Raw genomic sequence first — 25266 nt, 5'->3', positions numbered from 1 at the left:
AAGTAAGTTCCTTATCAGGAACTTAAATGTAAAGTAGACATAGACAACTATGGGAAATTATTTAAATGTCAACAGAGAAAAACCGCACAAAAGACCCAAACAAATTCTGGAGCTGAAAAGCACCAAAGTTCATGAAAAGCTTAGCAGTATACCCTGTAATCCCACTACCTGGGGGTGATGCGGGAGCACCCTGAGTAAGTTTGAGGCCAGCCTGAGGCCCAGAACAAAACAATTCCTGAAAGGAAGTGGAGAATTCCCAAGAGGGATTCAATAGCAGACTTCATGAGACAGGTGAGAACTGCTTGCTGAATATGAAGAAAAGGTCATTCGACACCAGGTCAGAGGAACAAAGTCATAACAAAAAATGAAGGGCTTAAAGGATATCTGAACTCCATACAGCCAGCACACATGTGAGAAGTCTTAGATGTGAAACAAAGGAACCACTATTCAGAGACAAAAATGCTTGTTTGCTAGGTTTGGTGGTACCAAGGGCCTCCATCATACTGGACAATCACTCTGCCTCTGAGTACATACCCCAATCCTCATTTAGTCTTTGTTACTCCCAACACGCCAAATTTGAGGGATGAAATAGATACAGTATTCAAGAAGCTCAGTGAACTACATATAGGTTAAAGTCAGACCTAGTAGGGAAGCAGAGGACTTGAACAGCACCGTATTATCAAACTACTGGGAGTCCAAAACAGAAGCCTAGAAACAGTGAGAGAAAACCAGCCTACAGAGGAACCCTTCATCTGGAAGAAGAGCCACAGGCTACTCGGTGGCTCTTCAATACAAGGCCACACGAAAGCAAAGTTCGCCAGAAAATGGAAACATGAACAAATACAGTAACTTGTATTATGTAATTCTGCTATTTAAACTCATTAATTCTGATATAGAGTCCAAAAATGACAAATGCATGAAAATAACTGGAAATTTATATAAATGGGTATAAAATACATAGTATGTAAATGGAAGTACAGTTGGGGCTAAAAAGGCATAGTTTTTGTATGTTAAAGTTGTTACCAGTTAAAAATAGATTGTTACACTATTACAGTGTTTTGTATGTTTCCCATAGCAACCACAGAGAAAACATATAGAATATATACAGAAGGAAATGAACAGACAATAAAAGCATGTCACAGAGACAAAATTAAAAAGTGAAACATTAAAGGGAGAGAGAAAATGAGGGCCAAAGGGCTACAAGATACACAGGAGACTGCTAGCCATAATAAGTCCTTTCCTGCCCATAATTATGTTAACTATAAATGGATCCATAGACATAGACCGGCCAAATGGATTTTTTTAAAGTATCTATATGCTAACTATGAGGGACTATCTTTATATCTAAGGGTACACGTATTAATATTCCATGCAAATGGAAGCCAGAGTGCAGAGGTTATATTAACATCAGGCAAAATAGATATTAGTAAAAAACTGTCACCAGAGTGAAAATGAGACTTGTTATATCATTATATAACCACAGTAGGTCAATTCAATAATTATAAACATAAACACAACCAGCTATCAGAGCTCTAAAACATGCAAAACACCGACGAAACTGAAGGACAGTAGGACATTAACAGCACATGACATGAACAACCCACTTTCTTCTTCTTTTTAAAAGATCTATTTATTATGTATACAGTGTTCTACCTGCATGTGTACCTGCACGCCAGAAGAGGACACCAGGTCTCATTACAGATGGTGGTTTGCTGGGAATTCAACTCAGGACCATTGAACTCAGGACCTCTAGAAGAACAGCCAGTGCTCTTAGCCTCTGAGCCGTCTCTCCAGCCTGAACAACCCACTTTCAACACTGAGTACAACACCAGACCAAAGGCCAATGAGCAGCAAAAGGGCTTGAACAGAACAGGAGGTCCTGACACATCTATAGGACACTCCATCCACTGCAACAGAACCCGTTCTCTTCTACATACACACGGAACATTCATACAAACGTCCCTGGGACGGACTGAGTTAGGCCACCCACTGACAAGGTAGACATCCGATAACGTGTATTCGGAATACGGTGGGATGAAGCTAGAAATCCACAGCAGAAGGAAAGTGGGAAAATCCACAAAGATGTAAAAACTAAACACACCGTGTTGAACAAAAGGTCCAAAAAGAAATCGAAGGACACTTGCAAACGTCTCTTTTCAAAAGAAAATGAAAACATGTGGTACCTAAACTTACTGGATGCGGTAAAAGCAGTTCTAAGAGTGGGAGCTTAAGCTATATTTAAAAGGAGCCACACTGAGAGAGGGGAGCAAGGTTGATAAAACACCAAAGGGACCCCAGGAAGAGCCTGAGGAGGAACCGAACTGGCCACACAAGCCTTAGACTTCCCAGCCTACACGAGGAATACACGTCTGTGGTCAACCCTCTCAAACTATGGTGTTTTTGTTACTATAGTCTGAATTAAGACACCACTTCTTAGTACATCTAAAAATAATTAAACAAGATATCAAAGCAACATTTGTGCACAAATAGTCTCAGAGCCAACATTCCAGCAGCCATGGTTTAGAAGCAGTGCAGATGTCTACCAGTGGGTGGATGGGCAAAGTGTGGTGTATATACATGAAAGGGTGTGTGTGTGTGTGTGTGTGTGTGTGTGTATGTGTGTGTGTGTGCAATAGAATATGACTGAGCCTTAAAAGAAAGGGAATTCTGTCACTTGCTGCAACAGATGAACCTTGCCAACACTATATTAAATGAAATGAGCCAGCCACAAAAGACAGATCCTATACAGTACCATTTATATGAGACTATCTGGGTTTTTTTGTTTGTTTGTTTTGGGTTTTGTTTTGTTTTGTTTTGTTTGTTTTTTCTTGGTTTTCCAAGACAGGGTTTCTCTGTGTAGCTTTGGAGCCTCCTGTCCTGGAACTCGCTCTGTAGCCCAGGCTGGCCTCAAACTCACAGAGATCCGCCTGGCTCTGCCTCCCGAGTGCTGGGATTAAAGGCGTGCGCCACCACCACCCGGCTAGACTATCTAAAGTGACCAAACTGTTGAATCAGAAAGGGGAGGGCAGGAGGAGGTATGGAAATTGATTAACAGGTAAAAAGTCTCGGAAACCCAGGACAGGTTTCTGGAGACCTGCTGCAGAACGAGGTGGGTATACTTCGTATTTCTGAAGTCTAGACTTCCAAGTGCTATCATGCTGCCATCCGCTGGAAGGTTCTGTGTGTGTGTGCATCATGAAAGTAGAAATAAACTGCCTGGGGCAATGGCTTTCAGCTTCCTAATGCTGTGACCCTTTAATACGTGTTAATTAAACATGTGTTTATGTTGTGGTGATTCCAACCATAAAATTATTTTCGTTGCTACTTCATAACTATGATTTTGCTACTTTTATGAATCATAATTCAAATACCTGATATGCAGGATATCTGATATGTGACCCCTGTGAATGGGTCCTTCAACCCCAATGGGGTCGTGACCCACAGGTTGAGAACTGCTGGTCTAGGGAGACAAGGGAGACTATTTGGAAAGAAGAGGGCTGAGAAAAGGAGGAAGGGGCACTGGGGGGGAATGTGTTCAATATACAATATAGACATATATGGAAACTTCAAAAAGAAAAAAAGAGGGGGCTGGAGACGGTTCTCCATCTCTTAAGAGCCAGTTCAGATCCCTGGCTGCTCTTCCAGAGGACCTGAGTTTGATCAGCAGCACCCACATGGTGGCTCACAACCATCAGTAGTAACTCCAGTTCCAGGGGACCCGGGGACCCAATGTCTTCTCCTGGCCTCCACAGGCACCAGGCATGCAAATGGTACACAGACATACCTGTAGGCAAAACACCCACACACATTAACTTTTAAAAGAATGGAAGATTTTATGTTTTTAATTGCCCCCCTCACCCCAAAAAAAACTCTCACACTTGCAAATAGGTAGTGGTAAAGGGCCTGGCCTATCTGAGTCTCAGGGGGAAGTGTTTGAAGTGGAGAAAATGGGACTCCACCATGAGCTGGTAGTTATAAATACTGAGGGAGGACTATGTTTTGAGTGGGGAAGGACATGTAGCTTGCTGTGGATGAAACAGATTTCCATCCTTAGTGTTTGAAGAGATCAGGCCCTGGAGCTTACACGACTCCATCTGTTGGGCTGGACCTACTTGCTGGTTTGGATGGATTACAACTGGCCCTTGCAAACTCTATCTGCTTCTGGAAATGTAGAATGTTCTAAGGAGCCTTCAGCAACCCATGCAGTCCAGGATGCCTGCCAACGGGAGCCCACAAAAGCTAACTAATGAGATCTGAGCTTGCTTTACACAGCAGGGCTGCATTAGGGGATGGCTTGACCATGTGCATGGTCACCGGGTGTCTGGGATGGCTATGCTAGGGGGAGGTCTTTTGTTCTACCCCTTGACATTCCTTTAAAAGCCCTTTAGTACAATTAAGAGCCCAAAGCAGGGACTCCTTTAATCCCAGCACTCAGGGAAGAGACGTCTCTGTGGGACATGAACAGAACAGACACAAACATTCTGCCTGAGGCCAACCTGGGGCCCAGCTGCCGATCCTGTGAAACCCAACAACTTGGAGGTGCTGGTGAGATTGCCCTATTAGTCAGCCTGCTCAGCTGAGATCCATTCAGGAGAGGTTTCAGAAGCCTACAGTCTGCAGTCTGAGGAAACAAGATCAGCTGAGGGAGCAAGAGAAGGAGCCACCCAGCCACCGAACCAGATCACCAGAATCATAAGCCCACCCTACACTGACTGGGACAGGTAAGCCCCCATCTCCAGTCCGGCAGACCAGGTCTCTAACTCCTAGACCCCAGCCATCAGAGCCACAGGGACCAGACAGCTTCCTTTCCCTTCACCAAAACAAACAAACAAAAAACAAAACAAAACAACAACAACAAAAAAAACCTCACACAAAAACAAAAACAAAAACAAAACAAGCCCCTGTGAGCCCAACAACCACTGGAGCCATAAGCCCAACCTATGCCAATTGGGAAAAACTGCTCCCTGAAATAGAACCCACTAACATTGATTGGACTAAGCTGCTCCCAGAGAAACAGAGCCCAACAGCGCCAATTCAACCAAGAACTCCTAGTGAACCAAAACTATCAATTAGAACAATAGAGGCACCTTCAGACACAGACACTGCCTGCACTGAGTAGAGGAAGAGATGAGTAGACACCAGTGCAAAACTACAGGCAGCAACATGAAGACCTGTATGACACCATCAGAACCTAGTGATTCTACACCTGCAAGACCTGAACATACCACGGCAGAAGAAACAGAAGAAATCAATCCTAAAAATGACTTTAAGAAGATGATAGAGGCCATTAAAGAAGAAATGAAAACTCCCTTAAAGAGGAAATAAAAAATTCCCTTAAAGAAATGGAAGAAAAAAACAAAAAACAAAAAATTGGAAGAAATCAAAGAAAGCCAAGAAAAAGTAATTAAACAGATGAAGGAAACAGTTCAAGATTTGAAAATTGAAATTGAGACAATAAAGAAGATACAAACTGAGGGAATGCTGGAAATAGAAATCCTGACTAAACTAACAGGAACTACAGATGCAAGCATAACCAACCGAATGCAAGAGCTGGAACAGAGAATCTCTGACACTGAAGATACAAGAGAGAAAATAGATGTATCAGTCAAAGAAAACACAAAAAACAAAAAAGTCGTAACACAAAACATCCAAGAAATTTGGGACACCATGAAAAGACCAAACCTAAGAATAATAAGTATAGAAGAAGAAGAATACCAACTCAAAGGCACAGAAAATATATTTAACAAAATCATAGAAGAAAACTTTCCTAAACTAAAGAAAGAAATACGTATGAAGATACAAGAAGCTTACAGAACACCAAATAGGCTGAATCCAAAAAAAAAAAAAGTCCCTTCACCACACATAACAATCAAAACACTAAACATACAGAACAAAGAAAAATATTAAGAGCTGCAAAGGAAAAAGACCCATTAAAATAACACCAGACTTCTCAACAGAGACTATGAAAGGTCCTGGACAAATGTTATGCAGACACTAAGAGACTGCAGATGCCAACCCAGACTATTATACCCAGCAAAACTCTCAATCACCATAAATGGAGTAAACAAAATATTCCATAATAAAACTAGATTTAAACAATACCTATTCACATATCTAGCCCCACAGAAAGCACTAGAAGGAAAAATCCAACCTAAGGAAGTTAAACACACCTATGAAAACTCGGGCAATAGATAATTCCACACCAACAAATACCTAAGAAGGGAAACACAGCACTAACACACACACACACACACACACACACACACACACACACACACACACAAAGAAAAACAAAAACAAAAACAAAACAGGAATTAACAATCACTGGTCATTAATATCCATCAATATCAATGGTCTCAACTCACCTATAAAAAGACACAGGCTAACAGAATGGATACAAAAACAGGATTCATCCTTCTGCTGCATACAAGAAACACACCTAAACTTCAAAGACACACATTATCTCAGAGTAAAAGGCTGAGAAAAGGCTTTCCAATCAAATGGACTTAAGAAGCAAGCTAGTGTAGCTATCCCAACATCTAATAAAATAGACTTCAAACTAAAATCAATCAAAAGAGATTGGGAAGGACATTACATATTTATCACAGGAAAAATCCACCAACATGAAGTCTCGATCCTGAACATTTATGCCCCAAATACAAAGGCACAACATTTATAAAAGAAACATTACTAAAGCTTAAATTGCACATCAAACCCCACATACAGTGGGGAATTTCAACACACCACTCTCACCAAAAAACAGATCTACCAGACTGAAACTTAATAGAGAAATAAAGGACCTAACAGATGTTATGACTCAAATGGATTTAATAGATATCTACAGAACATTCCACTCTGACACAAAAGAATATACCTTCTTCCCAGCACCCCATGGAGCTTTCTCAAAAATTGACCACATGTTCAGTCACAAAGCAAATCTCAACAGATACAAAAACATTGGAATAACCTTCTGTATATTATCAGACCACCATGCCTTAAAGTTAGATTTCAACAACAACAAAAACTATAGAAAGCCTACAATCTCATGGAAACTAAATAATGTCTACCTGAAGCAAGGAAGGTCAAGGAAGAAATAAAGACAAAAATTAAAGATTTCCTAGAATTCATTGAAAATGAAAGTACAACATACCCAGACTTATGGGATACTATGAAAGCAGTGCTAAGAGGAAAATTCATAGCACTAAATGCCCACATAATGAAGATGGAGAAATCTCACACTAGTGACTTAACAGCACACCTGAAAGCTCTAGAACAAGAAGAAGCAAACTCACCCAGGAGGAATACACGTCAGGAAATAATCAAATTGAGGGCTGAAATCAATAAAATAGAAAACAAGAGAACAATACAAAGAATCAATGAAACAAAGAGTTGGTTCTTTGAAAAAAATCAACAAGATAGACAAGCCCCTAGCCAAATTAATCAAAAGGAAAAGAGAGAGCACTCAAATTAACAAAATCAAAAATGAAAAGGGGGACATAACAACAGAAAATGAGAAAATCCAGAGAATCATGAGGTCAGATTTCAAAAACCTGTACTCTACAAAATTGTAAAATCTGAAAGAAATGAACAATTTTCTGAATAGATACTGCATACCAAAGTTAAATCAAGACCATATAAATTATTTAAATAGACCAATAACCCCTAAAGAAATAGAAACAGTCATTAAAAGTCTCTCAACCAAAAAAAGCCCAGGACCAGATGGTTTCACTGCAAAATTCTACCAGATTTTCAAAGAAAAATTAATTCCAATACTTTTCAAATTGTTCCACACAATAAAAACATAAGGAACATTACCAAACTCTTTTACGAGGCTACAGTTACTCTGATACCCAAACCACACAAAGATGCAACAAAGAAAGAGAATTACAGACCAATCTCCTTCATGAACATTGATGCAAAAATACTCAACAAAATATTGGCAAACCGAATCCAAGAACACATCAAAAAAAATTATCCACCATGACCAAATAAGTTTCATCCCAGGGATGCAAGGATGGTTCAACATACTAAAATCTGTCAATGTAATATACCATATAAACAAACTGAAAGGAAAAAAACCACATGATCATCTCATTAGATGCTGAAAAAGCCTTTGACAAAATCCAACACCCCTTACACGAATGATAAAAGGGCTGAGAAAGAAATCACAGAAACATTACTCTTTGCAATAGCCACAAATAACATAAAATACCTTGGGATAACATTAACTAAACAAGTGAAGGACCTGTTTGATAAGAACTTTAAGTATCTAAAGAAAGAAATTGAAGAAGATATCAGAAAATGGAAGGATCTCCATGCTCATGGATAGGTAGAATTAACATAGTAAAAATGGCAATCTTACCAAAAGCAATCTACAGATTCAATGCAATCCCCATCAAAATCCCAGCACAATTCTTCACAGACTTGGAAAGAACAATACTCAGCTTCATATGGAAAAACAAACAAACAAACAAACAAACAAACAAACAGGATAGCTAAAAGAATCCTGTACAATAAAGCAACCTCTGGAGGCATCACCATCCCTGACCTCAAGCTCTACTATAGAGCTACAGTAATTAAAAACAGCTTGGTACTGGCATAAAAACCAACATATGGACCAATGGAATTTAATTGAAGACCCTGATATTAATCCACACATATGAACACCTGATTTTTGACAAAGAAACCAAAACTATACAATGGAAAAAAGAAAGTATCTTCAATAAATGGTGCTGGCATAACTGGATGTCAACATGTAGAAGACTGCAAATAGATCCATATCTGTCACCATGAACAAAACTCAAGTCCAAGTGGGTCAAAGACCTCAACATAAATCCAGTTACTCTGAACCTGATAGAAGAGAAAGTAGGAAGTACTCTTGAATGCATTGGCACAGGGGATCACTTCCTAAATATAACACCAGTTGCACAGACACTGAGAACAACAATTAATAAATGGGACCTCTTGAAACTGAGAAGCTTTTGTATGGCAAAAGACATGATCAATAAGACAAAAAGACAGCCTACAGAATGGGAAAAGACCTTCACTAACCCCACATCTGACAGAGGACTGATCTCTAAAGTATATAAAGAACTCAAGAAACTAGACATCAAAATACTGAACAATCCAATTAAAAAATGGGCTAAAGAGCTAAACAGAGAATTCTCAAAAGAAGAATCTCAAATGGCTGAAAGACATTTAAAGAAATGCTCAACGTCCTTAGTCATTGGAGAAATGCAAATCAAAAACAACTCTGAGATACCACCTTACACCTGTCAGAACGGCAATGATCAAAACCACTAATGACAGTCTGTGTTGGAGAGGATGTGGAGCAAGGGGAACACTCCTTCCTCCACTGTTGGTGGTAATGCAAACTTGTAAAACCATTGTGAAAGTCAGTATGGCGGTTTCTCAGAAAATTAGGAATCTATCTACCTCAAGACCCAGCCATACCACTCTTGGGCATATACCCAAGGAATGCTCAATCATACCACAAAGATACATGCTCAGCTATGTTCATAGCAGCACTATTTGTAATAGCCAGAACCTGGAAACAACCTAGATGCCTGTCAACTGAAGAATGGATTAAGAAAATGTGGTACATATACACAATGGAGTACTACTCAGCAGAGAAAAACAATGACAGCATGAAATTTGCAGGCAAATGGATAGAACTAGAAAATATCATCCTGAGTGAGGTAGCCCAGACTCAGAAGGACAAACATGGTATGTACTCACTCATAAATAGATTCTAGATATAAAGCAAAGAACAATCAGGCTGTAACCCATAGAACCAGGGAGGCTACATAGCAGGGGGGACCCTAGGATGACTGTGGCTTATAACAAGTTTTGGTTTTACTCAATCACTGGGCAAGCTTCAGTGAAACATTTCACTATTAGGATAAGAATTTATACTGTATCAAGCTGATAATAGAAAAATTAATTAATTAATTAATTAATTTAAAAAATTTCAAAAAGAAAATAAATAAAAATATTTTTTTTAAAAAACTCTTTACTAGAGACAGAAGGGGCTGGTGGGTTTTGACTCAGGCCCTCCTGAGGCTATCCTGTGTCTCTCTCCTCTATATTTCTATCTACATATTCCTTATTTCTTCCTGCTCAAGTACCCTGGGGGAAAAGAGAAAGCCGGTCTCCCTCAAATGGCCCTGGAAACAGGGACAAACCAGGGACTTGGCGAAAGCTTAAGGAGAAAACCCTGTGAGAAGCAGTTGGATTGGTCCAGTTTTGTAGTGAAAATGAAGGCTTTTCCCCCCTTAGGAGGAAGAATGAAGGGCTGAGAAACACCCGACTGAGGCTGAAGCATAGATACACCTTGCTATCAAAATTTCTTTTTATTCTCTCTCTTAATTTACATCTATAGGAAAATAGTGTAGGGAGAAATTTAGAGTAAGGTGGAATATAGAAATATTGGGTTAGGAATATAGTTAAGAAAGAAAAAACTTAGGGTAAAGTAGTATAAGATAAGCAACTAGACAGAGAAGCTATGTCCTTAACTTTCTAAATATGGGGCAAGGAATGCAAACTGGGATAAATCAGAGGAAGTAGCTATCAAAGAAGAGCTTAATAGAGAGAGAAAGATTCTTGTGGGAAGATTTAAGTCCCAAGTGGCAGAGGAAAGAATTTTCCCTAAGGTAGATGTGAATAAAATAAAACTTTTCACTCTGCAGATGGCCACTGTATGGAAACATTATACCATCAGAATTAGTTTCCTCTTGGCCAAGAAGCCAAAGTTTAGAGAGCAGAAGTTTTGGGAAAACTTGGGGGTCTTTCTCTCTCAAAAACTGAAAGCTTTCTTGGGGAAAAACTTAATCTTTCTCTAAAAAACTAAAAAGCTTTTTAGATCTTTGCTTCCCAGAAATTTCTCTTTCTGTAAGGACAAAATTTGATTCACCTGGAACTCTATGGGAAAGACACCTGTGGTTTGCTCTAAGAAAAAACAAAAAGACCTCTTGGAACAAGGCATATCTTCTCTGCTAAGCCCTGTGTCTCCAAGCGAGAGAAAAACAGTGGCCAGAGTTCCCTGAGACAAGGGCCTGGTGAGACAGTACAGGCAGAAAATGGAGCAGGGAAAGACTCCTCCCTGAAAGGTGCAGGACCTGGGGGAGGCTGCTAGCATAAAAAGGGTCTAAGTTCCAGGCAGTCGCTGCAATGGCAGCATGGGAAAAGCTGATGCGGAAGCAGGGACAGAAGCTCCTACCTCCAGAAGCAGTTAGCAGAGGAATGAAGCCATGGCCATCGTGACTCTGCATCTGGGGGGAAGGAACAAGCAGGACAGGACAATGCTCTATCGGGGGAAAGTCTCTCTGAAAAGGGTTGTGGAAAAGCTTTATCTTAAGTACTTTTGTTTTCCCTCACTGGCCCAGTGAGGTGGAAGAGCAAGCCCCAAGGGAATTTTGCTTTAGGCACAAAAGGACCTGCCTGCATATGTGCAACAGGCAGGTATGACTTAGCTCCAGGGACATATCAGGAAAGAAAAACACCTAGCAATGCTAGCTCAGGGAGAATAGAAATCTCTCAGTCTCTCATGGTGAAAAAAGCAAAAAATTTGACTCAAACCTCTTGTGTGAAAAGCAGAAACTTGACTCTAACCATGTAAAGGGAAACGAAAGTGGCATACTCCAAAGCAATTATGGGAAACATAGTCCATACGGTCATTTGTAACAGTGGGCCCATATAGAGAAATGCACTGTGTAGTTTTTCAGATAAAAATGGCAGTACTGCCCAGAAAAACTGGTTTTTCAGCTGAAAGTGAAGTTTCTTTTCAAAGCAATGTTAGAAAGCTTAATCTTACCTCCTGAGAACTAAGAACGAGCAAACAGCCTGCCTCTAAAAAGATTATTAAAGTGCTAATACTGTTTATCAACAAGCCATTTTTGGAACCCTTTAAAAAACAAGGGAAAATGGCCCTCACACCGAGAAATTTCAAGAACTTGCAAGATTGAGTTGGGCTTAAGATTCAAGATAAAAACATTGATAACATTAAAAAATGATCATGGTAAAATTAAAAAGCAGCTTTAAAAAATTATGAAGGGAGAAAATTGTCTGGGAGTTTGTTGAGTGTCAGCTCCAGTGAAAAGCTGAAAAGGAATGGAGCTTGGAGACACACCACTTTTGTCTGACTAGTGGCAAATCAATGCACGCTTGAGACAGTGCCTAACAGCTGCACAAGGAGTTTTTGCTAACAGTTTTACAGCAGCTCAATACAGTGATTTCACCCTCATCCTGAGGCAAGGCTCTCCAGTAGAGCAAATGGAAAGTTCTGCTGGAACAGAGACATTTGTCTGAATCATAGCACTCAGGGGAGCTGCAATGAGTTGGGTAAAAGGACAGGCCCTAGTTAGAAACTGTCTGCCACTGTGCACACTTCTGCCAGTTCCAGAATGGCTTTGAGAGCTTGGTGGGAAAGGTGACTTTGGGGCAGTGGCATTGTCCCAAGAGTGTTACAGCCCCCTAGCAACAGGTGTTACAATTCCATAGCAACAGTATTCACTGAATCCCAGGGTTGAGGAAGCCATTGACAAATTAGGCTCTTGTTTCCAACTGTCAGGAGAACTTTCAGAATAATATTAAAGCTGACTATAAACTCTGAACTTTACTATAAACTCTGGACTTTAGAAATGATTTTATGCTGGGCGGTGGTGGTGCACACCTTTAATCCCAGCACTCAGGAGGCAGAGCCAGGTGGATCTCTGTGAGTTCAAGGCCAGCCTGGTCTACAGAGCAAGATCCAGGAAAAGGTACAAAGCTACACAGAGAAACCCTGTCTCAAAAGACAAAACAAAACAAAACAAAAAGAAATGATTTTATGTAATTTCCATCTTGTTAATAGTTTAGCTAAGAAACCTTTCCTTGATGTTAATTAAGAAAGCTCTTCTAGGTGTTAAAAAATCTCTTCTAGATACTTTCTAGTGTAAGTTAGTTCTATTAAGAGATAGTTCTCTAGATATGTGCTAAAGTTTGTAAAATAGAGTTTCCTTATGAATGTAAGTTTATAAAATAGTTATATAGAGTGTGTTTTTTAATATAGGCTCATAAGAAGTATAAATACATGTATGTTAAATGTGAGTTTGTGAAACGTGTAAATGTTGAATGTAAGTCTAAATGTTTAATGTAAGTTTGTAAAATGTAAATATGTACATGTATAGTGATGTAAGTTTGTAAGAAGTGTAAATACATATAGTAAGGTTTATACTAGAATTATGTTGATGTTAATGAACCAGAGTTTGGTAAAGCTAAGGGAATCTTTACGTTTGATGTAATTAATCTGATGTAGTTTGCATCAAGAGTTTATTGATTTAAAAAAAGGGCTTGGCACAGCTAAGGCTGTTGTAGACATCTTAAGATTCATTCCAAAAAAAGATATGCCATCTCTATCATCCTCTACTCCTGTACTAGGAGGTGTGGCAGCTATGGAGATCACTGTGGTAAGCTCTATAGGAACCTGGGCCAGAGCTGTTAAACTCAGTACTCCCTCCTACCAGGGGCTGAGAGTCAAGGACAGGCAACTTTCTCTTGCCAGATTCCCAACCTAAGCCAGAGGGCACTTGATGGAAAGTGTACCTCCAAGACAGGTAAGGGTTGTCTGGCTGAAGGAAATGACCTAAGACAGACCCAGCTTATCTGAGGGGCCTGAGGGGCTCCTTAAAAAATTAAGAGGAGGGACCTGTGGGAGCCCACAAAAGCTTCCTAGTGAGATCTGAGCTTGCTTTACACAGCAGGGCTGCATTAGGGGATGGCTTGACCATGTGCATGGTCACCAGGTATCTGGGATGGTCTGCACTTGGCTGTGCTAGGGGGAGGTCTTTTGCTCCACCCCTTTGCTGTGGATATTGCTCTGTGTAAATAAAGTTCTGATTGGCCAGTGGCCAGGCAGGAAGTATAGGCGGGACAAAGAGAAGAAAATTCTGGGAAATAAAAGACTGGAGAGAGACACCACCTACCACTGGCATGAAAAGCAACATGTAAAGACACTGGTAAGCCACAAGCCATGTGGCAAAGTATAGACTAACAGAAATGGGTTAATTTAAGATAGAAAAGGTAGATAACAAGCAGCCTGCCACGTCCATACAGTTTGTAAGCAATATTAGTTTTTGTATGCTTTCTTGGTTGGGTCTGAGCGACTATGGGACTGGCGGGTAAGAGAGATTTGTCCTGACTATGGGCCAGGCAGGAAAACTCTAACTACACCCCTTGGCATTCCTTTAAAAGCCCTTTAGTAGAGACATAAGGAGCTGGTGGCTTTGGATCCAGGCCCTCCTGAAGCTATCCTGTGTTTCTAACTCTCTCTTTCTTCTATATTTCTATCTACATATTCCTTCTTTCTCCCTACTTAAGAGTACCCTGGGGGGAAAAGAGAAAGATGGTTTCCCTCATCTGCTTTCATCCCAAGGTCACATTTGGTGTCAAAAATAAACTTTTTGTAATGTCTTTTTCCAAGCAGAACTGCAAACCATCATTTGGCTAGTACAGGCTAACAATCACAATCAAAATTGCTTTGTCTTTTTAAATCATTTATTCAAAGTCAAAATTTACCCCTGAGACAGACAAACAGACTCCCCTCATAATAATTACAGTGTGCATTTACAAGCTGCTGACCAAATGCTTTGCTCAAAACTATGCTGTGTGTTAATGTTGTGGTCAATCTTACTAGCTCTGGAACCCACTAAGAGACATACTGGGCAAGTCTGCCTGCTGGGGTGTTTCCTGGAAAGTTTCACTGAGGGAGGTAACCCTTCCCCCACGGTGGTCAGCAATTCTCCCTGAGGCTCTCCAGATACAGAGGTATGAGGGAAACGGACTTTTGCCTTTCTGCCTTCACACTGGCTGGCAAGCCCATTCACTCTTTCTTCTCCACTATTGCTGCTGCCCTTCATTGACTTGGGAATCCGTCTTCTTCGGTCTCCAATGTGGGCTGAAGACCACATGTTCTCCAGGAATTCTCCAGGCCTTCAGCACCAGATGAGGACTCATGGACTGATCACAGTCTCCAAAATGCAGATAGCCATTGTTGGATTTTCCAGCCAGTAAGCCAACCTAATAAATCTCCTTTGATTGTGTACACACACACACACACACACACACACACACACACACACACACACCATACCACACACTCATCCTATTGATTCTGTTCCTCTAAGAACCCTGACTCAGGCATACACTAAAATCCTCATTTTGTAGTATCATCTCAAGAAATTTAGTTAATTGTCTAAGGCCTCACTCACAGCTAGCACAAGAGAGCAGGAGTCAAACAGGAATGCCACACAGCTAAGCACGTACCTTCTAATCCATTACGTCATCTCTCTTAGACCCAGTCTAACAAGAAAACAACATCTAATTCAGTCAGTGTGCTTTCAAGTGAAAAGAAAGGCAAAATGCTCTTTTTCATCAGTTTTACTTAATTCAAGAAGTAGGTGGCTGGGGCTGGAAAGATGGCTCAGTGGTTAAGAGCACTGGCTGCTCTTCTAGAGGACCTATGTTTGGCTCCCAGCACCCAAGTCCAGCAGCTCAAAACTATCTATAACTCCAGTTCCAGGGACTCTGTCACCCTCTTCTGAATTAAAGGGAATCCACACACACAGGGCATATGTTCACACAGACACAAACATACACATACAATTTTTAAAAAAATCTTTTTAAAAAATGTAGGAGCTGGAGAGATGGCTCAGTATTTAAGAGCACAGGCTGCTCTTGCAGAGGACCTGAGTTTGATTCCTAGCACCCACCAGACAGCTCACAATCATTTATAACTTGGGTCTCAGATCTGACACCCTCTTCTGGCCCTCACAGGTACTTCATGCAAGGTTGCACATGCAGGTCAAACATCCATACAAACAAAAGAAAAAAATTAAACTAAAAATCTAAAGAGACAGATGATCTAAAGCAGTATTTCCTCCTACTCCTGTGCTGGGGATAAAACCAGGGTAGTCAAGTGCTGCATCCCCAGCCTTCTGAGCAGTTTTCTCTCTTTCCTCTACTTATTCTTTCTCTAATATGAGAACAAGAAAATACTAGCATGAGTCACGGGACTTATTCTTAGATGTAGTAAGGGCTGGGAAAGATGCCTGAGCAGTCATGTACCTTCCCAGACACTATCTCCTGGTGGACAAACCCCAGGTCTCCACTGCGCAGTTCCTTGACTAGTGAACCCACAAGAGCATTCATTCCAAAGTGGTCGGATCGGGATTTTTAAGGCTATTTTCTAAGTGATTTAAAGGCAAATAGAAAGAGAAGTCTTAAAAATGCATATATTTCCATCTCACATCTCTCATAGCAGAAAATATATATATTCATTTTTCCATAATATCTAGAAAAAGAAGAAATGCTTACTTCTTTCAAAAATACTTAGGCTATTCACTAAAATCAGTATTTTTAAAATGCTCAACATGTGTTAACACTGAGGAATGGCCATGCTTTTACCACTTCCCAAGAATGAGGGAGGCCTGACTTCCCAGTTCTGCCTTTAGCCTGTGTCATGTTAGAAAGAAGGGGTGGGCAGGGGTTCCAGGGACGTGTGGTGACTCTGGATTCGCTTCAGAAGCTGCTGGGCCACAGGTTTGAATTCTGTTTCCCAGTGGAGTCTGTGATAGCTTTTTAGGTCTTGGTCAAAACTGCCATCCAGGGCCAGTTCTTCATCTGTATCCGGAAAAAAAAAAAAAATCAAAATTAGAACAATTGTGTGGAGCGTGATCACACTGAATAGAGTTCATTTCCCATGGGGGAGACTTTTCATTCAGGCTCATCTTTAATGCCACCATGACTGGACGTGACTCAATGATACACCATGTGATTTAGGATTAAAACACATTTATTTATTTGTTTGTTTGTTTGTTTAGTCAGTCTGTGTGTTTTTGAGATAGGGTCTCCTATGTTGCCTAGGCTTCTGCTAATCTATAACTCTTGAACTTGTTCATGATTCTTCTGCCTCAGATTTCCCAGGAGAGGCAACGACAGGCTCATACCACTACATCCTGAGAAAGAAAGCTATTTTAATGGGTATTCTTTTGAACTTTGCAAATAGTTAAGAACAAAGTAAGTGTGTGTAAGTGTGTGTGTGTGTGTGTGTGTGTGTGTGTGTGTTTACTCAGGTCTTTTTTTTTGGTTATTTTTATTTTATTATTATCATTATTAATATTTCTGGGTGTTCCCCCTGTTGTAAGTCTGTGCACCACGTACATGTCTAGTGTCTATGGAGGTCAGAAGAGGGGACTGGATGCCCTGGAACTGAAGTTAGAGATGGCTATGGGCCTCTGTGTGAGTGCTGGGAATTAGGACAGTGCCTTGGAATTTTAGAACCTCTGCATTCAGACTCTGGAATGCTAAGTGCTGGGACTGCTAGCATGCACCAGCATGCCCCTGCAAACTAGCATGCACCAGCATGCCCCTGCAAACTAGCATGCACCAGCATGCCCCTGCAAAACAAGTATATTTTAATGTCTCAATTTAAAAGGGCAATAATTTGTTGTTGTTGTTGTTGTTGTTGTAAAAAAAAAAAAAACCCTCTTAGATTGAAGTGAGCTTTTCTTTCAATAATTTCCAAAGTTTCACACATCTGTTTGCATCCAAAAATCAGTAACAATTTCTCAAAATAAATGAAGAATAGCTAGCTTCCTTGGACGTGCTTCAGAAAGGCTGATTACTTCAGTGATTGAGAGGAATTCATTGGGAAAATGGGTCAATTTGACACAAAAGTCACTCCCTGGCCCTACACCTCCCATAAAAAACTTGGGGGATGTTACAATCCTAAAGACTGAGTCTCCAAAGAGGATAAAAAACGCAGAAATCACTTGTGAAAATAAAACGAAAATAAAAGTTTAGTTTGTTCAACCCAGAGCACACTGGATGCTGTGAGCACTCTGAGGTGTCTCCATCCCGAGTGGAAAAACACATGGCCGCAGTCCTCACTAGCCACCACGCTTTCTCTTCCTGCTGTGCACTGGCTCTGCCATTCCTAGCTCTGGGGCCCGAGGTAGATAACTAACCTGGCGAGCACTAAGTCCCAAGATGACCACAAATCCTGTTACTTACACATGCAACATGCCATAGGGCCAATTAGAGCCCATTAAAGGTGCCTGCTGCTCTGTTTACGGTTTCTAAACCAGATATTTGTGTCTGTTCAGTGTGTACTCGGCACCAAGGGTGCTAGTGGCATCAGTGTTAGATAAGGGACTGTCCCCTCCTCTCCTCAGGATCAAGTGCAGAGTTATGCAGCTCTGAGATAAATTCTATGCACTCTAGCCAGACCTCCATGGAGACCTTGTAAGCAAACCTGGCCCTCTCCATGGGTAAGATAACCCAGGCCTCGAGACGGGAGGGCGCGGCCAGTGTTCCATGCCTTCAAAGGCCTTCCTGTCTGGCTTCTTCTGGACAAGAAGAGCCTGCTAGACAGAGTGACTCCAGATTTCCAGACCATCTTCCTGTTTCCTCTTTTCTAGATCTTTCTAAGCACTAAACATTTGTTGGCAAATCCTCTGTTCTGTTCTCCTTTCCCAAGGTGTTAGTTCTAAGCATCAGGACCCTTTACAATTCCTTCCTCTGCTAGGGCTATGGATGCATTTGATGGTTTGGCATATTCTCTGTTTGGGGGTCTTTTATTTGTTTTTTTTGGTTGGTTGGTTTGGTTTTTCAAGACAGGGTTTCTCTCTGTACAGCCCTGGCTGTCCTGGAACTTGATCTGTAGACCAGGCTGGCCTCAAAATCAGAGATCCACTTGCCTCTGACTTCTGAGTGTTGGGAGTAAAGGTGTATGGCACTACCACCCAGTGTTTGGTTTTCAATCTAATGTTAATGTTAGCATTCTGTTGCCCTTGAGGCCCAGCCAATATAGAAATTGATTATCAGTAGTCAGACCATATTAACTCCAAGTCAGGACAGACAAGATAGAGATAATTAACTAACTGCCAATAAGAAAACAATGCAGAAATAAAAAGTGCATTAAAGAGTGGTGCATCTCATTAGGTGTTAGCATTCTGAACGTGTACTGCAAGGGGTGGCAGAGCTGACCCAGGTAAAATGCAGATCCATCAAATGTCCTGTGTCCCACAGGAAGCAGTATTTTTTGTTCTATGACTCTCTACATACTTATTTATATAAATAGCAAATAAATTCTACCTTTCCTATGTGCAATGATATATCTGGTACTTTGCCACTTCAGTTTTTTACATTTTTATTTTTTGGTTTTAAATTTTTATGCTTATAATGGACTCAATTGACTTCCTAGCCATGGTGTGAATTGCACTGATCTTGATTACTAGGCATTCTTATGCTTTCTCTATGCACTATACACTTCCAAATATTAAAATTTAGGGTGAAATATTACAAAGGATTGAAAGACTTAAAACAGTCAGCGCTCCAGTGCCTTGTGCTGCAGTGCTCCAGTGCTGCAGAGCCCAGCAAAGCGGTGCTCCAGTGCTGCGGTACCCAGTGAAGCAGTGCTCAGTGCTGTGGTGCCCAGTGAAGCAGTGCTCAGTGCTGTGGTGCCCAGTGAAGCAGTGCTCCAGTGCTGTGGTGCCCAGTGGAGCTGTACTCCAGTGCTGTGGTGCCCAGTGAAGCAGTGCTCAGTGCTGTGGTGCCCAGTGAAGCAGTGCTCAGTGCTGTGCTGTGGTGCCCAGTGAAGCAGTGCTCAGTGCTGTGGTGCCCAGTGAAGCAGTGCTCAGTGCTGTGGTGCCCAGTGGAGCGGTGCTCAGTGCTGTGGTGCCCAGTGGAGCTGTACTCCAGTGCTGTGGTGCCCAGTGAAGCAGTGCTCAGTGCTGTGGTGTCTAGTGAAGCAGTGCTCAGTGCTGCGGTGTCTAGTGAAGTGGTGCTCAATGCTGTGGTGTCTAGTAAGTGCTTGGTGCTGCGGTGCCCAGTGAAGCAGTGCTCCAGTGCTGTGGTGCCCAGTGAAGCAGTGCTCAGTGCTGTGGTGCCCAGTGAAGCAGTTCTCAGTGCTGTGGTGCCCAGTGAAGCAGTGCTCAGTGCTGTGGTGCCCAGTGAAGCAGTGCTGCAGTGCCCAGCAAAGCAGTGCTCCAGTGCCACGGTGCCCAGTGAAGCTTTCCTGGAGCAGTGCACCAGCTCCTAGCTTCCTATGCAGCACAAGTCACTGGTGGAGAGGTATCATGTCTCTCAGTCATTCTCTTTTGGGGAACCATCCTCAGCTGTTCCAGGAGCACCTGGTGGCACTTTGGTATTGTCCTCACACTGTGATTCTCCAACTGGAATGCTAGGTCCCACTGTTCCCTTGTCACAAAACCCGATGCCAGGAGCCGTGTACCTTGGGGTGAGCATACAGTAGCTGAATATAGGGCAAGCAGGCTGGCCAGCAGGTTAAGGGGTCTCCTGCCAAGTCTGGCAACCTAAGTGTGACCCTCAGAACCCATACAATGGAAGGGAAGAACTACCCTCCCAACTGTCTTTTAATCTCCATACTCTATCATGACAGGCTCAAGTGTCCTGTGAGCTGGCTCTCTGGTCAAACTGAGCTATTTTAGCTCCCCACTATGGTGATATTTTATTTGTACTGAAAAAATGATTTTATTTGTATGTTAATAAATAAAGTTGCCTGGGGGTCAGAGCTAATAGCAAGCCATAGCAGAAGCTGGGCAGTGGTGGCATATACCTTTAATCTAGATCACATGACAAGCAGATTTCTGTGCATTCAAGGACACAGCCAGCATGGCGGGACACACGCCTTTAATCTCAATACCAACCATAGAAGACCTGGAGGTCTCTATAGACAGGCAGTGACGAGGAAGTCATGTGGTTGGGTTTACAACCAATGAGAAGGCAGAACAGAAAGTCTATAAAAAGGCAGACACACAGGAAGTAGGCCTCTTTCTGAGGGGAAGGACAGCAGCAGCAGTGAAGGGTAAGAAAGGGTTTTTAGTATCAGCTCTTAGCTACTGCTCTGACCTCTTAGGCTTTGAACTCTGAATTTGGCTCTGTGTTTCTTATTTAATAAGACTGTTCATCTACACGCCACATCACAATGGTCCTGGTGGAGACTGCTAGAGTGCTAGGCACATAACAGAGGAAGACACAGCCCAGATGTTGATCCTTTGATGGCAAACCCCAGCTTTTGTTATCGTATCGCTTTTGGCAAGTCATGTAACCTTTCTAGACTCACTTTCTACTAAGTGAAAGCACTTAGCGAATGACCTCAAACACATATAGGGAGTACAGAATGAATTTAGGAAAAATACTAATAAAGTACAGACACACTGATACAACAGACCGAGGCTGGAAGATGACAGGCTCTCGGTTACTCTGGACAACTAAATAGCCTGTTGCTACATCATACTGTAAAGATCCTAAAGGAAAAGTACTCAACACAAAGGTAGCTAGCACCCCTTGTAGCCAATCACAGCTCTCACGAAGCACCACTGTGGATGAAATGTGATTTCCTTCCAGGGACTCAGTGGGAGCCAAGAAATAAAGCTTGCAAAACCATCACAAAGGAGAAATCACACGGGCCGTGCATTGTGACTGACTGCTGCATCAGCAGCCTAGGATGCCCATGATCAGGCCATGACTGGGGGCTTCAGAAGCTGTGAAACCCGCAAGGGGGTGTACTGCATGTGGGCATGCCAAGGGCTGGAGGGCCCGTGGGAGACTTGGCAATGGAGCAGTAGGCAATAGACCGACTACAACCAAATGCCTCCTGGGGATTCTGCCGTGCTCAGGAGCCAGCCCTGCCCACAGCTTTCCTGGCTGCTCCTTACAGGCTGTGTGGCCCCTGACACCCTTGTCATTCAGAGCTGATTGCCCCAAGCTTAGACAAGGGTGGCCTTTCAGACACACAAAACCTGAGACACAGCAAAGCCTCAGACTCCTGGTGAGTGGCTCCCTAAGCCAGCCATGGCTTCTCCCTGAATGGAAGACAGGAAGAGTGCCAACAGCCAGAGAGAAGCAGCCACCAGCACTGGGTGTAGAGAGTGGAAACACGAGGTAGCAGGATACATGAGCAAGCACGGAACTGGACAGGACAAGGAGGAACAGGGCAGCTAAGCCAAGGCAGGGCTGAGGTCACCTGCTCCTGAGCAAGTCCCTGAGGCTGATGGACCCCAAGCAGCCCCTGGGGACACTGCTCTATCTGATTCCTGGCTTCCCCCTTCCCTGAATGTCTTCATGAACTAGAGCAGAGGTCCCCAACTCTGGCTCTGCACCTCATTCTCACGGATTCCCAGGCTGGGCCCAGAGCCCCTGAAATAAGAACCGCTAAGGCTGTGCCAGGCCGGCTGTCTTAACTCCACATCTGATTTCCGAGCTCAGGCCCCACGGCAACTGAACTCAGCCAACCTGTGCAAGCATCTCTGCTTCCAGCCACCAGAGAAACCTCCCTGTTCACAAAGACACTGAGAATTTCAATCATTTACAACCAGGTCCATTCTTTTTCTTAGTCTGAAATTTAACACACGTACACACAAATATTATATACCTTCATGACAAAATCCATTAATAGTCAAGCAGATCTGATTCTTTCAAGTCATTTCCAAGCTTCTGTTCCTGTCCAATGATCTCCTGCTGCATCCCTTAGCATCCATAAAGCACCCTGCTTGAGGTCTTACCTGGTATCAGGCACAGTGCTAAACTCTTGGTGTAAGTGCACATTTATTCCTAGGTGCCCTGAAGAGTAGCCATCGATCAACCTGAACTTAGAGGCGATAAAAATATAAGCTGAAGGAGGATTGGTGGTCTGAATAGGAACAGCCCCCAAGGCTCATATAGTTGAATGCTTGGTCATTAGGTCATTAGGATGTGGTGCTAGTTGACAGGAGGTGTGGCCTTGTGGGAGGAGGTGTGGCCTTGTGGGAGGAAGTGTGTCACTGGGGGCGGGCTTTGAGGTTTCAAAAGTCCACGCCGGGCCCAGCCTCTCTCTCCTGCTGCCTGAGGATGTACATGTAGAACTCTGCTTCTCCAGCACCATGCCTGCCTATTGCCATGCTTGATGCCATGGTGATAATGGACTAAGCCTCTGAAACTGTAAGCCAGCCCCAGGCAACTGCTTTCGTATGTAAGAGTTGCCCTGGTCATGATGTCTCTCTCTTCATAGCAACAGTCCAGTGACCAAGACAAGAGGCTAAACCTAAGGTGTAAAAGCTGATGAGGGATGAAGCAAGGGCCTGAAATGTGGAGCCGTTTGACTTGAACACTGCGGGTCTTTCTTTTACGTTTCTGTGTGACGCTTGTCTAAGCCTCACAATTAACTTCCTGGGACTGCACGGGGGTTTGTCACACTCCCACTTTAAAAACAGAAAGAACACCACAAATATAATCTGGAAGAATTCAGGCCATGGCTTCTGAGTCACACTGAGCCTTTCCACACAGCCCACCCTGGCTGGATCCCCATGGACCCTCCTTCGCCTTTAAGTAGGGAATAGAATTTATAAAAATCATTCACTCATTAACTTACCTAAATTATTGTTTTAGACAAAAACCAGGTTGGAAAAAATGCGGAAAGTAGAAAAAAGTTGAAGTAGGAAGTGATCTTCAGTTTATCTGCTTTCCTACCTTTCAAGCGTGGGGACCCCACTATAATTTCACAGACCCTTCCCCATGTGATCATGAACACCACTAATTAAAATACAGTCAACTGGAAATGTGACTTAATTCAAAATAGCTTTTAATCATAGTTTCTTGGTTATGCCAGAGTCTATATGCCTTTCAACAGCAGAGGCACAAGGCTGCTGATAGTTACGCATCGAAGATGAAGGGGCGGCCACAGAAGAAACTGACAGTTGCAGTTCCCAGCAGTTAAGATCCTTCTGCACGGACTGTAACTAGCTCTCGTCTCTTCCAGAAACTATCTGCAAGAGTTTCCTTTGGCATTCTGCTGCTGTGTAGCAGCTGTTACCCGCCAGGTCAGAGAACAGTTTTCTTGCCTGTTGGCCGAGGGTCACAGATCCACAGCAAGGGTGCTTACCTAAAAACGACGACAAGAGGACCAGGAGCCTGTCGGCATCTTCATCTCCGAAACACGATGATGCGCTTGTGATGTTCTCGCTGAAGTTCCACAAGGTCTTGCACACCAGGCAGGCCAGCTGCCAGTCGCCAGGACCAAACTCTCTTAAGCAATCCACTAACCTGGGTGAGGAATGCCGAACCGAAAGCGTGAGCAGATCAGAATTTGTCTTGACGTTTTTTATCGTTGGTACGATAGCTAGTCTTCTGAACTCCATATAACCATCCTTTAAGTTCGTATCTACACATTTAACTGACTGCAGAGTTTTCACTCATGCACCTCTGGATTGTGGTAAGTGTCCAGTAGATTCTCACCCCACCCCCCGAACCCCTGCTGCTCTAGTGGAATGGTTCAAGGGCCCAACCTCTCGTGACAAACACGTTCCCAGGATCCCGAGAGTTGCGAGTTCCTGCCTTACTTACTTTTTAATGCCTCCACCTTCTTTCAGAACGGCACGCTTGTCTTTCTCCACGGTGAGGTTTAGGAGAACCCCACAGGCTGCAAAGCAAATGTCCTGGTGCTTGGCTTCCAGCAGCGCGATCATGAACTTGTGCACTGGGAGAGCAGAGAACACGCAGAGCGCAGAGCGTCAAAGCCTGCGTCCCAGCCGCAGCTTGTTTTACAAATGGGGTGGGGTTTGGGACTGAGGGATGGGACAGGGGTGGGGAAGCGGGAAGATGTGGCTTGCAACTCTGGGACCTTGGTTAGTGTGTTGAACCCATTCCTCCTAAGTTTTATCCACCTCCCACTGTGGACCCAATAATGCCCACTGCTCTTGGAGCCCATTCCTGCCTTCCATAGCCTCTGGCCCTATTATGGCTCCCGCTGACCCAACAGCAGCCCCCTCTCTGGGGGGAGTCCCCACGGGTGACTTTTCTCCCTACTGCTGGTTGCTCTCAAAGGCCTCCAGTTGTAACTCTAATGCATAGCCTGGGGCAGCAGAGCTGGGTCCTGATGAGCTCTTCCCTGAAGCTTCCAGAACACAGATGCTTAGGATGCTGGGAACTGGCCTACACAGCACAGGATGCTGGTGCAGAGACTATGTAAGTTGGGTGGGCCAATCATTTCTCTTACTCCAGGAGACGGAACTACGGACTGTTTCATTAGTCCTGTTTTCTCATCCCCAAGCAGGGGCCTACTGAAGGGGTCAGGGAGTAGATGAGGCATGACCACCACCAGACCCCACTTACCAAGCACCTGAGTGGTGGCTATCCTGTTGTCCATGTGGGCCTGTTGACAATGCGCCCCCAAATGCTAGTTGTCTCAGGGCATGGGGATAGGGGTTGCATCTTGCTGGTGATGCCGGGGTA

The 25266-nt window shown here is 43.0% G+C and overlaps 1 protein-coding gene across 1 annotated transcript in view; it reads right to left on the bottom strand.

The window, feature by feature from the left end:
- Positions 1 to 15728: 15728 nt before the first annotated feature.
- Positions 15729 to 25266, bottom strand: part of Armc2 (armadillo repeat containing 2) — a 117997-nt gene continuing 108459 nt past the window's right edge. Inside the window, exons 18-20 of the mRNA XM_036168994.1 lie at positions 24379 to 24511; positions 23918 to 24078; positions 15729 to 16656 (exon numbers count right to left, since the gene is read on the bottom strand). Of these exons, the coding sequence (XP_036024887.1) occupies positions 16499 to 16656; positions 23918 to 24078; positions 24379 to 24511 (452 nt within the window). The 3' untranslated portion in view covers positions 15729 to 16498. The remainder of the gene's footprint in view (positions 16657 to 23917; positions 24079 to 24378; positions 24512 to 25266) is intronic.

This window comes from Onychomys torridus, chromosome 19 (assembly GCF_903995425.1).
Source record: "Onychomys torridus chromosome 19, mOncTor1.1, whole genome shotgun sequence".
NCBI lineage: Eukaryota > Metazoa > Chordata > Mammalia > Rodentia > Cricetidae > Onychomys > Onychomys torridus.
This window is presented reverse-complemented; position numbering and strand designations above follow the sequence as displayed.